This window comes from Pan paniscus, chromosome 20 (assembly GCF_029289425.2).
Source record: "Pan paniscus chromosome 20, NHGRI_mPanPan1-v2.0_pri, whole genome shotgun sequence".
Taxonomy (NCBI): Eukaryota; Metazoa; Chordata; class Mammalia; order Primates; family Hominidae; genus Pan; species Pan paniscus.
In genome coordinates, this window is record NC_073269.2 from 13890507 (window position 1) to 13907658 (window position 17152).

Sequence of the window (17152 nt, forward strand, 5' to 3'; positions counted from 1 at the left end):
ATTGGAGGTCCGAAGGGGAGAAAGAATCAGAGCAGAAAATAAACACTTTGAGACTCAAGAAGCTGAGAACACTTTAAGCAGGATAAACTCAAAGAAAACCATGCCCAGACACATCGTAATCAAACTACTGAAAATCAATGATGAAGAACAAATTTTGAAAGCACCTAGAAAAAGTGACAGCATTGATCATGGAATGACTTGCTTTGTAATACATGTTACATACGTACAAGCCGAGAGGGGTTAGGCATGTCACATAAATGGTTGAATTGATTAGAGCAGAGCGGTGAGGATGTGGAGAGTGAACATCCTGTCTACAGCATGTAAAAAGTTTTCAGTGTTCTGACTCACAAAACATAAGGCCTGAAGGCAGAATTTAAATTACGGGACACCAGGTTCTATCTCATAACTCCAGAATCACAAGGCAGGGTTAAGGGTTAGGAATGCCCAACTTCCATCTTTTTTTTTTTTTTTTTTTTTTGAGATGGAGCCTAGCTCCATTGCCCAGGCGGGAGTGCAGTGGCACGATCTCGACCACTGAGAAAATTTCTGGCTGAGGCAGGAAAATTGCATGAACCTGGGAGGTAGAGGTTGCAATGAGCCGAGATTGTGCCACTGCACTCCAGCCTGGGTGACAGAGCGAGACTCCATCTCAAAAAATAATAATAATAATAATTTTTAAAAATTAGAAAGTTGAGAAGATACCAACCATAGCTGGTCCCCAGGAATCACTAGTGCAAAGCTCCTGAGCTTAGACAGAGGTTAGGGTGCTAGAACACCACTCAAGGCAGGGTGGCCAAAATTTAGAGAGTGGGCCTGGCGTGGTGGCTCATGCCTATAATCCCAGCACTTTGGGAGGCCAAGGTGGGTAGATCACTTGAGGTCAGGAGTTCAACACCAGCCTGGCCAACATGGTGAAACCCCGTCTCTACTAAAAATACAAAAATTTAGCCAGGCATGGTGGCGTGCACCTGTAATCCCAGCTACTTAGGAGGCTGAGGCAGGAGAATCACGTGAACCTGGGAGGCAAAGGTTGCAGTGAGCCGAGATCACACCATTCCACTCCAGCCTGGGTGACAGAGCAAGACTCCGTAAAAAAAAAAAAAAGAGAGAGAGAGAGTGAGAGGGCGAGTGGAACAGGCTGAGTCTGGGTGGTCAGCAGGGAACAGACCATGCAGTGTTAAATTTCATAGATGCCAGAGAGGAGCTTCCTACCTGTGGAGCTGGGGATGGAGGATGTGGAAATCCCTGGGGAGAATGTAGAAGTCACTGGAGCTGAGAAAAAAAGAACATGGAGAAATGATTGGGTGTCTTCCTAAAGGAATATGGGACAGGAACTGCTCATTGGAATTTGGACTTCTATCTTGACTCACACCAAGACCTTGACAGGTTAGGGGCTGCTCTGAGGCTGTGGCTGGGCATGTAGGGAGGGAGAATGATCAGTTTCTCTTCTGAGGAATGCACCTTGGGGAGGAAGGGTCCCAAGGGCATTGGAATATCACAGGTTTGAATACTCACTGCTGGTGGCAGGGGTCCAGTACCGACGGTTATAACCTGCAGATAGGGAGGAAAGAGTAAAGAAGGACAATTATGATGGGAGAGAGGTAGGGGAGGGGAAGATGGTAGATCTAGAAATGGAAATAATGGGAAACTTTCATGATGAGCCCATCTGGGCTATCCCTCAGCCAGCCAGAGGGAGGGGAGGGGCTTCCACCTTCGATGTGTGACTTCAGCTCACAAGGGAACCTGCATCTCTCAGCCCAGAGTGGCCAAAGTTGAACAAGTCATGGACATTTCATTGAGAAGAGGTGGGGCCAAGATCTTTTGTGAATGAAGGATAATGACTATATTTTATTTGGTACATATTTTGTGCTTTGTCCTTTGACAATAATGGTGGAGATCATCACTATTATTATTCCTGAAATAAAAATACCATAATAGCTGTCCCTATTTATTGGGAATCTAGTATGCACAAACAATAATAATAAATACATTACAAGGGTGGAAAGACACATGTATGGATGAGTGTGCTTTCTACCCATAAAGATAATTTAGTTTGATTCTTACTCTCTCAGCTTACCTCCTTTCACAAAATTTCATGATAGTATAATTTTTTTCCAACTTACTTTCTCTGTGTGTGTGTGTGTGTGCGTGTATGTGTGTGTGTGTGATGTAGAATTGACAAAAATGCGATGGGTGAAGGGAGTGGTGTTTTTAGGTAAAAGTATAGAGAAATGAGGAATAGAAATGGTTCATATGGGGCCGGGCTTGGTGGCTCACGCCTGTAATCCTAGCATTTTGGGAGACTGAGATGGGCAGATCACTTGAGGTCAGGAGTTCAAGACTAGCCTGGGCAACATGGTGAAACCCTGTCTCCACTAAGAACACAAAAATTAGCGTGGCATGGTGGTGGGCGCCTGTAATCCCAGCTACTCAGGAGTCTGAGGCAAGAGAATCTCTTGAACCTGGGAGGCGGAGGTTGCAGTGAGCAGAGATCGTGCCATTGCACTCCAGCCTGTGCAACAGAGTGAGACCATGTCTCAAAAAGAAAAGAAAAGGAGAGAAGAGAAGAGAAAAAAGAAAGAAAGAAGGAAAGGAAGGAAAGGACGGAAGGAAGGAAAGAAAGGTTTCATATGGTTTGGAATATTGGAGAAAATTTGGCAAAATGGGTGTGGTGGTAAAAACAAGAGACTTCAGGATGAGAGGGGTGGTGTTGCCATTGGAGCAAGAAAGGAACTGGGGAAAAGAGAATTTGTCCTGAGTGTTTCTCTAGGTCATGGATTGCATCTCCTTTGAGGCTCTGTGAGAGATACAAGGAAAGACAGAACCCAGGGCAGCCCTGTAATTTATCTGGGTTGTTCCTGAATTATCTCATTTGATTATCACAACAATCCCACGTAGTATTTTTATCCCATTCCACAGAGGGGACACTAAAGTCTGGAGAGGTTACATGGCTTGTCCTGCATCCAACAAAATAGACATCTGTCTGTCATTCAATAGTACCACACTGTTAAGCCGTGCCCTAAATTAGTCATAATCCTATGGACACAGAACAGGATGTGTACTTGATACTACAATGAAATACTTTCTGTGTATTATCTCCTATGTCAAGGATAGAGGAGTATATATCCTCTATTTCAAGTCAGATATAAAGGAAATCTCCAAGTGGATAGAGAGGGGAAGTAACAAATTCAGCATTAGGTTAGATCATTAGCATAGAGGCCATTCATGCCTCATTCCTGTCCTGAGATTGGGGCTTGCTCTATTTGGACGATCCACAGTGATGTCTTGTAGTTAGGAGCCTGGAGTTTTCATGAGTCTCCAATCTTCGGTTGGAGTTTTCATACTGTCCTGTGTCATAACTGAGTAATTCTGGGCTAATTACTTCCTCCCTGGATGCATAAAGGCTCTCTGTAGAAATGAGTATAGTAACTCACGGAGGTTTGGGTAATATTAATAGGAGATAATGCATATAAAGTTCTCATCACAATTCCTGGCACAATTCGTTTTTTTTTTTTTTTCAGACAGAGTCTTGCTCTGTCGCCCAGGCTGGAGTGCAGTGGCACAATCTCAACTGACTGCAACCTCTGCCTCCCGGGTTCAAGCAATTCTCCTGCCTCAGCCTCCCGAGTAGCTAGGATTACAGGCACATGCCACCAAGCCTGGCTAGTTTTTGTATTTTTAGTAGAGATGGGGTTTCACCATGTTGGTTGGGCTGGTCTTGAACTCCTGACCTCAGGTGATCTGCCTGCCTCAGCCTCCCAAAGTGCTGGGAATATAGGTGTGAGCCACTGTGCCCGGCCCTACAGTTTCCTTTTGATGAAAATGAGCTGCTGTTATGGTTGCTATTCTGGTGGTGGCATTGCTGCTTGGGTCATTGTTGCCATTGATGTTGTGTGAACAGTTATTATTTGAGGGGTATTTGCTCAGGGTGGGGTTATTTCATGAAGTCAGTGGATTCCACTGGCCCATGGAAACTGAGAATTTGCCTTGAGTTGTCATGATGGGGAAAATGAAGGGGAGGAGGGTGAACTGGGCACCCAGTGCCCACTGCAGAGACTCAACCATAAGACCCTCCCTCACCCATTTCTTTCCCCGTCGTCTGCGAACTCCAGCTGGGTTCTTACAGGATCAAGGTGGAGGAGGAAACATTTCATACCAGGAGGTGAAAGGGAAGAGGAAATTGGCCTCCTTTGATGTGCTAGGCATTGAAAGATGAGCCCTCAGAGAACTACGAGATTTGTACCAGAACTTGGAATCAGTGTACAGCAGATGCTCAACCTCAGCCCTATTGACACTTTGGTCTGGATAATGCGTTTTGATAGGAGGCTGCTTTGTGCATCGTTGGATGTTTTGCAACATCTCTGGCCTCTACTTACTAGATGCCATTAGCAAATGGCCGGGCATCATGGCTCATGCCTGTAATCCCAGCACTTTGGGAGGCCAAGGCAGGCGGATCACCTGAAGTCAGGAGTTCAAGAGCAGCCTGGCCAACATGGTGAAACTCCATCTCTACTAAAAATACAAAAATTAGCCAGGCATGGTGGCAGGCACCTGTAATCTCAGCTACTTGGGAGGCCGAGGCAGGAGAATTGCTTGAACCCGGGAGGCAGAGGTTGCAGTGAGCCTAGATCGTGCCATTGCACTCCAGCCTGGGCAACAAGAGTGAAACTCTGTCTCAGAAAACAAACAAACAAACAAACAAACAAATGAAAATGTCTCCAGACACTGTCAAATGTGTCCTGGGGTGAAAAATTGCCCCTAGTTAAGAACTACTGGTGCAGAGTGACCTGGGATTGTAGGAGACCCCAGCTGCAGTATAGACACTCACCATTAACATAGAGGCTGTTTCTGTCCAGGGTGTAGGGCCCCAGCTGGGTGATGTCGTGGGTCAGCTGGCTCAGTTCCTGGTACAAATGCTCTCTGTCCAGCCCAGGTCTTGTGGGGTCAGGATGGTAGGTACAGACAGCGTCCACTCTGGTGGCTGCCCCATCCTTCTCAGTCCTGAAGTGATCGGGACATACAAATGGGAACATTCAGAGACGTGGGAGAGTTAAATAGTCTGCTCAACTCTGTCTTTAAAATGGAGACTCCCACATTCTTGGCCTTAGGACATCTCTATTTACTGGGTGTTGTCTCGTTTCTCAGATGCATTTCTTTCTGGGTCTTCTTTATATAGCCCCGTCTCCCTTCTGTAAAGAGATTGATCTCCAGGGTCTCATTCTTAACTGACCTCTCTCTCTCTCTTTTTTTTTTTTTTTTTTTTTTTGAGATGGAGTCTCACTCTGTTGCCAGGCTGGAGTGCAGTGGTGCGATCTCAGCTCACTGCAACCTCTGCCTCCCAGGTTCAAGCGATTCTCTTGCCTCAGCCTCCCGAGTAGCTGGGATTACAGGCAGGTGCCACCACACCTGGCTAATTTTTGTATTTTTAGTAGAGTCTGGATTTCACCATGTTGGCCAGGATGGTCTTGATCTCCTGATCTCATGATCTGCCTGCCTTGGCCTCCCAAAGTGCTGGGATTCCAGGCGTGAGCCACCGCGCCCCACCCTAGACACTATTAATGCTTAAAATACTATAAAATGTCTCTAGTATGTCCTCTAACCCCAACTCCACCCTGAACTCTTGATGACACCCCCTCATCCCACAATTCATTCACTCCTCATGCAACTATACTCCATGCACTCATCCATCCACTCAGGCAGTCCCCCCATCAATCTCCTTTCTTCCCTCCTCTTCCTTCTTTTTTCCTGTCTCCTCCCTTCTTCTCTCCTTCCCTCCTATTCTGTGTTTTTTCCTCCCATCTCTTTTTTCTTCCCGTCTCCCTCTCTCACCCTTCCTCTCCCTCCATCACTCCCTTCCTTCCTTCCATTTTTTCATTCATTCATGCATGCAATTGCTACTTGCCCCACACTCTTGAATTTTATAGAACTTTTTTCATGTACTAGGCTATTTCTTCCATCTATCCCATTCCGTAAGATGTGCCACCCCTTTAAATAATATCTTTGCCAGTGTTTATCTTCTGGCCATTGTTCACTCAATTGTCAAACTTGGCTCAGGCATCATCTTCTCCAGCTTCTGCCCAGCTCTCCCAGGTTGAGCTAAAAGTCCTTTTTCTGGGCTCCTGTGGCCCTGTGTAGAGGTGTATTGTTGTCCTAACTCTGTTTCTCCTAGTGTTTTAAGTCCATGTGGTTGCTGCCTTCTCTACATTGTGGGCTTCTTGAGGGAAAGGCCCATGGTTGACTCTCTCAGTACCCTTAGCCCCTGTCACATGGCATGACCTGAGGCACCTCATTCCATGTTCACTTAATGAGTCAATGCTGCCCTTTCTAACAGGTGAGCCTCAGCGCTCCCTGCCTCTGCTTCTCTAAATAATTTAAGGTCCTTGAGAGACACCTCTTTCAGGAAGCCCTCTGTGATATACTCAGCCAGAGAGGGTGCCTTCTAAGTCTTCATTGATGGAAGACCCCAGTCATTGATAATCCTTGCTTACTGGGCGTCAGGCTCAGGTCCTCACCTCCAGGTGAGCTTGCCTGTGAGCGTGCAGCCCTTCATGATGTGAGGGAAGGAAGTCTCACCTGAGCAAGGTCAGTCTGCAGCTGGAGTAGCCAGAACCAATACTGGTGTTCTTGAACAAGGGATTGAGCTAGAGGAAGGAAGGGAGATGAGCAGGATAGAATGAGTGGACCAGGTGGGGCAAGGGCAAGGTGGGCCATGGTAGGCACTGTCCAGCTCTTACCAGGTGATTCAAGGTCTTCTCAGTAGAGTTGAAGATCAAGGAGTCTGGGTGCCCCATGTCTGGTGTATAAAGCAGGTTGGTGATGGTGAAGTTGAGAGTAAATGGTATAAGGACTGGACTCACAACTGCTGGAGAAAGAAAGGAAAGAGAGAGACAGCCCATCTCAATCTCAGTTTTGAGCTGCATGTGGCGTAAGGAGCCAATACTGTTTACCTGACCATAGTGTTCAGTAGGTGAGGTTTGAGATAACCCATCTGGGCTATCCCTCAGCCAGCCAGAGAAAGGGGAAGGGCTTCCACCTTTGATATGTGATTTCAGCTCACAAGGGAACCTCAATTTTCTCAGCCCACAGTGGCCTAAGCTGAACAAGTCATGAACATTTCATTGAGAAGAGGTGGGGCCAAGATCTTTTGTGCTCAGGTCTTGGGGCACAAATACTTGAGCAGGCAAGAAATCCAAATACAGCTGACCCGCCAGCAACACGAGTTTGAACTGCATGGGTCCACTTATACGTGGATTTTCTTCCACCTCTGCCACTCTTGAGATAGCAAGACCCACCCCTCTTCTTCCTCCCCCTCCTCAGCCTGCTCAACATGAAGAGGACGAGGATGAAGACCTTTAAAATGGCCAGGTGCAGTGGCTCATGCCTGTAATCCCAACACTTTGGGAGGCCAAGGTAAGCGAATCATCCGAGGTCAGGAGTTCAAGACCGGCCTGGCCAAGATGGTGAAACCTCGTCTCTACTAAAAATACAAAAATTAGCCAAGCATGGCAGTGCACTCCTGTAATCCCAGCTACTTGGAAGGCTGAGGCATGAGAACCGCTTGAACCTGGGATGCAGAGGTTGCAGTGAGCCAAGACTGTGCCACTGGATTCCAGGCCGAGCGACAAACCAGGACTCCATCTCACAAAAAACAAAAAAGAAAGAAGAACTTGATTTGATGATCCACTTATGATTTTCTTAATAACATTTTAACTCTAGCTTCTTAGTTTATTGTAAGAATACAGTATATAATACACGTAGCACACAAAATATATGTTCATTGACTATGTTATCAGTAAGGCCTTCTGGTCAATGGTAGGCTATTAGTAGTTAAGTAAGTCAAAAGTTATGGCTGGGCACGGTGAAGTTAAGGAAAGTCAAAAGTTACGGCTGGGTGCGGTGGCTCAATCCTGTAATCCCAGCACTTTGGGAGGCCAAGGCGAGCAGATCACCTGAGGTCAGGAGTTCAAGACCAGCCTGACCAACATGGAGAAACCTCATCTCTACTAAAAATACAAAATTAGCTGGGCATGGTGGCACATGACTGTAATCCCAGCTACTCAGGAGGCTGAGGCAGGAGAATCACTTGAACCCAGGAGGCAGAGTTTGCGGTGAGCCAAGATGGCGCCACTGCACTCCAGCCTGGGCAACAAGTGTGAAACTCCATCTCAAAAGAAAAAAAAGTTATATGTGGATTTTTGAATGCATAGGGGTCAGCACCCTGAACCCTCATGCTGTTCAAGGGCCCAGCTATAGTAATAATTGCCAGGAAGGAAGTGAGCATAGCGGTAGAATAGAGATTGGCTGTGTGCAAGATGCATATATGGGGGAAATGGTACTTTATAAAGGGTGATCCAAGCTGAGATTTGAAGGACAAGAACACCAGGTGCAAAGACTCTGAGGGTGGAGGGATGTTTGGACCCTGGAGGAAAAAAAAAATCAGGCTGATATGGCCAGAGATGATTGGACACAGCTTATTCACTTACTCCATTCTAAAAATGGACACTGAAGCCTGGAGAGGTTACATGGCTCTTCCGGGGCCACACAGTGAGCAAAAGAGAGGACCAGGACTTAAAGTAAGACCTGTAATTTACCAAAACCTACACCATTCATTACTGCTTTTAAGTCAGAGTCGGTCTCAATGACTTTTTTTTTTTTTTTTTTTTTTTTTTGAGACAGAGTCGCTCTCTGTTGCCCAGGCTGGAGTGCAGCAGTGCGATCTCCGCTTACTGCAAGCTCCGCCTCCCAGGTTCACGCCATTCTCCTGCCTCAGCCTCCTGAGTAGCTGGGACTACAGGCATCTGCCACCATGCCCGGCTAATTTTTTTTTGTATTTTTAGTAGAGATGGGGTTTCACTGTGTTAGCCAGGGTGGTCTTGATCTCCTGACCTCGTGATCCACTGGCCTCAGCCTCCCAAACTGCTGGGATTACAGGCGTGAGCCACTGCACCCGGCCTCAATGACTATTGAAATACAAGTTTTTGGCCTGGTGCAGTGGCTCACACTTGTAATCCCAGCACTTTGAGAGGCCGAGGTGGGCGGATCATTTGAGGTCAGCAGTTCGAGACAAGCCTGGCCCACATTGCAAAACCGTTGTCTCTACTGAAAACACAAAAAATTAGCCGGTGTGATGGTGCGTGCCTGTAGTTCCAGCTACTCAGGAGGCTGAGGCAGGAAAATCGCTTGAACCTGGGAGAAGGAGGTTGCAGTGACCCGAGATCATGCCACTGCACTCCAGCTTGCGCAACAGACTGAGACTCTGTCTCAAAAAAGCCCCAAAAAAACAAAAAAACAAAAATTAGCCAGGCATAGTGGCATGTGGCATGAGAATCGCTTGAACCTGGGAGGCAGAGGTTGCAGTGAACCGAGATTGCACCATTGCACTCCAGCTTGGGCGACAGAGTGAGACTCTGCCAAAAGAAAGAAAGAAAGAAAAAGACAGGAAGAAAGGAAGAAAGGAAGGAAGGAGGAAGGAAGGAAGGAGGGAAGGAAGGAAGGAAGGAAGGAAGGAAGGAAGGAAGGAAAGAAATGGAAGCTTTAAATCCAGGCAAAAAGAAAGTGTCCAAGGTGGTATAGTGAGGACATCATTAAACAAGCATTAGCTTAAATTGTTGGATGAGATTGGACAGGGGGGGACACGCTGAGACTTGGTGGGCATCAGGACTCAGACCACACAGCAATTAATCAGCCACTGAATGGCAGCCGACGTTTCATGGGAGCTGGAAGCCAGATTCCTACCTGTAGCGCTGGGGGTGGGGCTCACAGATACGAGAGGCCTTGGAGAGAACATGGAGGTCATCGGAGCTGAAAGAAAACGCAGCGTGAATCGGGTTTGTTGGGTCGTATCATTTAGCGAGGGGAGAATAGGACTCTTGGTGAGCACTGGCATCTGTGCCTTGGCTCAGCCTGAGACTTTTGCTATTCTGGAGTTTCTGTGGGGATGAGAACCTAGGGAATGGGGGATACTTTCCCCCTGGAAGGCAGGCTTAGGGAGGAAGAATTCCCAGGGCATAGGGACTTCAGGGCCATGTTTACTCACTGCTGGTGGTGGAGATCCAGGACCGATGGTTATAACCTGCAGAGAGAGAGGGAGAGGAAGGAAGAAAGAATAAGAGTGAGAAGACAGGAGGAGGTTAAGAGAGGAAGGAGGGGTAGAACTCAAAACACAGGTGCACCAACCCTCCTGTGTGCTTTCTCTGAGGTTCATTCATGAATAACAACAGCTGGGGAGGCTGAGGCGGGAGAATCACATGAATCTGGGAGGCAGAGGTTGCAGTGAGCCAAGATTGTGCCGCTGCACTCCAGCCTGGGTGACAGAGCGAGACTCCGTCTCTAAATAAATAAATGAATAACAGCTAGTCTTTTTTTGTTTGGTTTAGTTTTTGTTTGTTTGTTTTGTTTTTTGAGACAAGAGTCTCCCTCTGTTGCTCGGGCTGGAGTGCAGTGGTTCAAGCTCAGCTCACTGCAGCCTCCGCCTCCCAGGTTCAAGTGATTCTCCTGCCTCAGCCTCCCAAGTAGTTGTCATTACAGGCACACGCCACCACACCTGACTAATTTTTGTATTTTTGGTAGAGACCAGGTTTCACCATGTTGGCCAGGCTGGTCTTGAACTCCTGACCTCAAGTGATCCACCCACTTTGGCCTCCCAAAGTGCTGGGACTGCAGGTGTGAGCCAGCATGCCCAGCCGACAGCTTGGTCTTATTAGTTAACTGCCTCCTACATTGATGCTCATGATATCCTCACCCTCATTATCATTAACAACAATGACAATAATCAATCGCCAGAGGCCCCTTCTTATTGTGGGGGTTCACTATGTGGCTGGAATACTGCCACCTTCATTAAATAAATGATGGGGACAAAATTTTCTGTTTCCAGCCTTATTTGTGTTTCCTTCATCCATTACGTATAATTTTGTCATTGCTGTCTGAGTTTCTCCTCTTTCCCAACTTTTCAAAGACAGGAAAGACTTTTGGCAGTATAGTTTCTGGAATTCTTTCATGTGAAATTGAGATAATAAGAGGGGAGGGAAAGAGAGAGAGAGAGACTGACTATGGGGAGGGGAGAGGCTGGGGGGTCCGCAGGAGATGATAAAGTTGCAGAATGAGAAGAAATGAGGAAAAGGGGATTTTAGTAAGTATGGTATGTTCTGAAACATGAATTAGATCCTCTTTGGTGCTCTGTGAATAGTGCAAAGAAAATTTAGACTTATTTTACATTTGATGGTCTGACTGATTTTCTTGAAACTTCTGAGACTGGTCCAAGTGGAGCCCTGTGGTTTACTTGGGTTATTAGGATTTTATCTTATTTGATCTTCACAATAATCTTAGGTGACATTTTAAAAATTAAAAAAAAATCCATTCCGAAAATAGGGCCAGGTGAGGTGGCTCCTACCTGTAATCCCAGCACTTTGGGAGGCCCTTGGGCGGATCACTTGAGATCAGGAGTTTGAGACCAGCCTGGCCAACATAGTGAAATCCCATCTCTACTAAAAATGCAAAAATTAGTCGGGCGTGGTGGCACGCGCCTGTAGTCCCAGCTATTTGGGAGGCTGAGGCAGGAGAATCGCTTCAACCTGGGAGGTGGAGGCTGCAGTGAGCCAAGACCGTACCACTGCACTCCAGCCTGGGTGCCAGAGGGAGACTCTATCAAAAGAAAGAAAGAAAAAAAAAAGGACACTGAATCCTCTTGACAGGATTAGTAAGATCTAACACATATGGCCGGGCACAGTGTCTCACACTTGTAATCCCAGCACTTTGGGAGGCCAAGGCGTGTGGACCACCTGAGGTCAGGAGTTTGAGACCAGCCTGACCAACATGGTGAAACCCTGTCTGTACTAAAAATACAAAAATTAGCCAGGCACGGTGGCGTGCACCTGTAGTCCCAACTACTCAGGAGGCTGATGCAGGAGAATTGCTTGAACCCAGGAGACAGAGGTTCAGAGGTTGTGGTGAGCCGAGATTGCACCACTGCACTAGGGAGAATGGGGAATGGGAAATTATTCCTTCAGTCCTGTTTGGGGTGATAAAAAAAGTTTTGAAAACAGATAATGGTGAGGGTTGCACAACAATGTGAATGTATTAGTACTGCTGAGTTGTACATTTAAAATGTTTAGAATGGCAAGTTTTATAGTATTTATATTTTACCACAATAAAAAAGTTATTCTTACTTGTTCTTGAGGTCACACTCTCAGAGGCCAAGGTGGACATCCCAGGTGTGGTCAGAGGAGTAAAGAGGCTTCCAGCCAGTGTATTGAAGGTGGTTGTTGTCTTGGCCACAGTGGGACTGGAACCTGTGGTAGCTAAATTAGTGGCTTCAACCATTGTAGTTCTCAAGATAGTGGTTGGACTCACTCCTTCTCCATGACTGGTTTTAGGTGGTGTTGGCATCTCTGATGGTATCAAGGTCATAGTGGTGCCTGTGACAGTCCTGGAAAATTCTGGGGGTCCAACTGAAGTTACAGATGGTGAGGTTTCTGGGTTCCAGGAGGTCACAGTTTGGGGCTTATCAGTTGTTATAGAGGCACTGGGAAGCCCAGAGACAGCAGGGGAAATAGTCAGAGTTAGAGTACTCGTGCTGGTCTCTGCTGAAGAGCTGGTGGCCAGTAAGCCTGTAGTCTCTAATAAACCAAGGGAAAGAGTTGAAGTTGGAATCATTGTGCTGGTTTCTGTCCCTGGATGGGTGGAAAATGAGGCTGTTTTTGCAGAAACACCAGGTGAAGCAGTTGGATTTAGATCAACTCTGCTGGTTCCAGTTACAAGTAGGGTGAAGAGAGAGGATGTTGTCTGAGTTGGGAGAGCTGTGCTAGTCTCTGCACCAGGTCTAATGGTGAGTGAGGCTGTGGTCTCTGATACTTGAGGAAACACAGTTGAAGCAGGAAATGTTTTACTTGTCTCTGTTCTGGGATGGGTGCTCAATAAGGCTGTGGTCTCTGGCATACCAGGAGAATGAGTCAAAGTTGGAACAGTTGTACTGGTTGCTGCCCCAGAACTAGTGATCTGTGAAGTCACCATCTCTGGTGCACCAGGTGAGATTGTTGTCAGTACAGCTGAACTGGCTTCTGTCCTAGGACTGGTGGCCATTACAGGTGTGGCATCTGGACTATTATGGGAAAAACTGGAGGTTGTTCTGGAAACAGGTGTGCTGGTCTGTGGAGGATGAGTGACCCAGGAAGCCGTTGTATCTGGCTCACTAGAGGGAACAGTCCGAATTGGAACAGTGAAGCCAGTCTGTGTCCCAGGATGGGTAGCCGATGAGGCTGTGGTCTCTGGTTCACCAGGAGAATGAGTCAAAGTTGGAATAGCTGTACTAGTGTCTGTTGCAGAACTAGTAACCTGTGAAGTCACTACCCCTGGTATACTGGGTGGGATGGTTGTAGTTGGAACATCTGACCTGGCGTCTACTCCAGGACTGGTGACCATTGAGGGTGCAGTGTCTGATCCCCTATGGGAAAAGTTGGGAATTGTCCCAGAAACCATTGTGCTGGTTTCTGCAGGATGAGTGAGCCACGTAGCTGTAGTCTCTGGTTCATATGGGGTCTCATTCAATGTTGGGAAGGTTGTACTGGTGTCTGTCCCAGAACTAGGGACCGGTGAGGTCACCAGATCTGACATATCAGGTGAGATAGTTGTCGTTGAAACAGCTGAACTGGCTTCTGGCCCAGGACTGGTGATGGCTACTGGGAGTGTGGTGTCTGACTTACTATGGGAAAACTTGGGAGTTGTCCTGGGAACCATTGTGTTGGTCTCTGCAGGATGAATGAGCTGTATGGCTGTTGTCTCTGGTTCATATGGGGTCTCCGTCAGTGTTGGGAAAGTTGTAGTGCTGTCTGTCCCAGAACTGGTGACCAGTGAGGTCAGCATCTTTGATGCACCAGGGGAGACAGGGAGAGTTGGAATGGCTGAACTTGTGTGTGTCTCAGAATAGGTGATAAATGAGGTTGTGGTCTCTGGCTCACCAGAAGAAAGAGTCAGAGTTGGAATAGTTATACTGTTGTCTGTCCCAGAACTAGTGACCTGTGAGGTTACCATATCTGGTACATCAGGTGAGACAGTTATTGTTGGAAAAGCTGAAGTGGCTTCTGCCCCAGGACTGGTGGCTATTGAGGGTGTGGTGTCTGGTTCACTATGAGAATAATTAGGGGTTGTCCTGGGAACTGTTGTGCTGGTGACTGCAGGATGAGTAACCCATGAGGCTGTTGCCTCTGATTCATGTGGGGACTCAGGCACTGTTGGAAAAGTTGCACTGATGTCTCTCCCAGAGCTAGTGACCAGTGATGTCAGCACACCTGGTATACCAGGTGAAATAGTTGTTGAAATGGCTGAGCTGGATTCTGCCTCAGGACTGGTGACTGTAGAAGGCATGGTGTCTAATTCACTGTGGGAAAACCTTGAGGTTGTCCTGGGAAGAGTTGAGCTACTCTCCGCAGGATGGGTGACCAATAAGATATTTGTAAACGGCTCACCAGTGGAGACAGTCAAAGTTGGGACAACAGAACTTGCTTCTGTCCCAGGATGAGTGACCCATGAGGCTGTGGTCTCTGGTTGACTTGAGGCAACAGTTAGATTTGAAAACGCACTGGTCTCTGACCCAGAACTAGTGACCAGTGAAGTCACCAGCCCTTGTACAGTAGGGGAGACAGCTAAAGTTGGAATGGCTGAAATCGTCTTTGCCTCAGAATGGGTGACCAATGAAGTTGTGGTCTCTGGTTCATCAGAAGAAATAGTCAGAGTTGGAATAGTTGTACTGGTTACTGCACTAGAACTAGTGACCAGAGAGGTCACCACTCCTGGTACCTCAGGTGAAACAGTTAGAACAGCTGAGCTGGCTTCTACCCCATGACTGGTGGCCATTGAAGGTGTGGTCTCTGGCTCACTAGAAGAAAGAGTTAGAATTGGAATAGTTGTACTGGTCACTGCCCTGGAACTAGTGACCAGAGGGGTCACCACTCCTGATACCCCAGGTGAAACAGTTGGAGTTGGAACAGCTGAGCTGGCTTCTGCTCCATGACTGGTGGCCATTGAAGGTGTGGTCTCTGGTTCATCAGGAGAAAGAATCAGAGTTGGAATAGTTGTACTGTTTACTGCACTAGAACTAGTGACCAGAGAGGTCACCACTCCTGGTACCTCAGGTGAAACAGTTGGAACAGTTGAGCTGGCTTCTGCCCCATGACTGGTGGTCGTTGAAGGTGTGGTCTCTGGTTCACCAGGAGAAAGAGTCAGAGTTGGAAGAGTTGTACTGGTTACTGCCCTAGAACTAGCGACCAGAGAGGTCACCATTCCTGGTACCTCAGGTAAAACAGTTGGAACAGCTGAGCCGGCTTCTGTCCCATGACTGGTGGCCATTGAAGGTGTGGTCTCTGGCTCACCAAGAGAAAAAGTCAGAATTGGAATAGTTGTACTAGTCACTGCCCTAGAACTAGTGACCAGAGAGGTCACCACTCCTGGTACCCCAGGTGAAACAGTTGGAGTTGGAATAGCAGAACTGGCTTCTGCCCCATGACTGGTGGCCATTGAAGGTGTGGTCTCTGGTTCACCAGGAGAAAGAGTCAGAATTGGAATAGTTGTACTGATCACTGCCCTAGAACTGGTGACCAAAGGGGTCACCACTCCTGGTACCCCAGTTGAAACAGTTGGAGTTGGAACATCTGAACTGGATTCTGCCCCATGACTGGTGGTCATTGAAGGTGTGGTGTCTGATTTACTATGGAAAAAAATGGAAGTTGTCCAGGGAACTGTTGGGCTGGTCTGTGCAGGATGCGTGACCAATGAAACTGTTGTAGTTGGTTCACCAGGGGAGTTTGTCAGAGCTCGATTAGTTGTACTTGTCTCTGCCACCAAACTGGTGACCATTGAGGTCACCAACCGTGATACAGCAGGCGAGATAGTTGAAGTTGGAATGGCCAAACTTGTCTGTGCTTCAGGATGGGTGACTAATGAGTCTATGGTCTTTGGTTCACCAGGAGAAAGAGTCAAAGTCGGAATAGTCATATTTCTGTCTGTCCCAGAACTAGTGACCTGTGAGGTCACCAGATCTGCTGCACGAGGTGAGACAGTCATAATTGGAATAGCTGAACTGGTTTCTGCCCCAGGACTGGTGGCTATTGAAGGTGTGGCATCTGATTCATGATGAGAAAAATTGGGGATTGTTCTGGGAATAGTTGAGCTGGTCTCTGCAGGATGAGTGAGCCATGTGGTTCTTGTCTCTGTTTCATGTGGGGACTTAGTCAGTGTTGGGAATGTTGTACTAGTATCTGTCCCTGAAATAGTGGCCAGTGGGGTCAGTGCATCTAGTTCACTAGGTGAGATATTTGTTGGAATGGCTGAGCTGACGTCTGCCCCATGACTGGTGGCTGTGGAAGATACAGTGTCTAATTCACTGTGGAAAAAATTGGGGGTTGTCTTGGAAACAGTTGGGATGGTCTCTGCAGGATGGATAACCCATGAAGCTGTTGTATCTGGCTCACTAGAAGAAACATCTAGAGTTTGAATAGCTGGACTTCTCTCTGCCCCAGAACTAGAGACCAGTGGGGCTGTGGGCTCTGATTCTCTATTGAAAACAGATGGGGTTGTCCTGGGAACAGCTGTGCTGGTTTCTGCTCCCAGGCTAGTAGCCAATGAGGATGTCGTTTCTGGAACATCAGGGAAAACATATGGGGTTGTGATCATCATTTCTGTGGGGATTGTGCTGGCCATTTGCATTGATGCATTGAGGGGAGTCAGTGTTCCCAAAGTGGGAGTATAGACACTGGTGGTCAAGGTGGCTCTGGAAGTGGTCTTCAGAGCTGTGGTGGTGGTCTTCAGAGCTGTGGTGGTGGTCTCCATTCTTTTTGTCCCTCCTGTGTGTAGTCCTGTGAATTGGGGAATGGGCACACAATTTGAACAAAATGATTACACTTACTGGACTAGCAATAGCTTATTTATTCTCCATAGGAGGAAAGGGAGAGAAATGTCTCTCGGTTACTAGGATGTGTCTGGGATGCTTCTGGAATGGGAAAAGAGATTGTGGTTGGTATTCCCCTATCTTACCTTGGTCTGTAACTTGGTTGCATCTTCACCTATAAATCCTCTGTGAATTCTTGACCGCTACTCTATTCCCTCTTCCCATGTGTTTCCTGCACTGTCAGCCTCTGAGCCTTGTTCAAGCTCTTCTCTCTGC

The 17152-nt window shown here is 47.3% G+C and overlaps 1 protein-coding gene across 3 annotated transcripts in view; it reads right to left on the minus strand.

The window, feature by feature from the left end:
- Nucleotides 1-17152, minus strand: part of MUC16 (mucin 16, cell surface associated) — a 239107-nt gene that overhangs the window by 93009 nt on the left and 128946 nt on the right. For 2 of the 3 annotated variants that reach the window (XM_063599829.1, XM_055102885.2), the window contains 5 exons: nucleotides 12165-16844; nucleotides 10037-10072; nucleotides 9736-9801; nucleotides 1516-1551; nucleotides 1213-1272 (listed from right to left, as the gene is read on the minus strand). In XM_063599829.1, the coding sequence (XP_063455899.1) occupies nucleotides 1213-1272; nucleotides 1516-1551; nucleotides 9736-9801; nucleotides 10037-10072; nucleotides 12165-16844 (4878 nt within the window). The remainder of the gene's footprint in view (nucleotides 1-1212; nucleotides 1273-1515; nucleotides 1552-9735; nucleotides 9802-10036; nucleotides 10073-12164; nucleotides 16845-17152) is intronic. The other variant, XM_014342466.5, reaches the window with a different exon arrangement.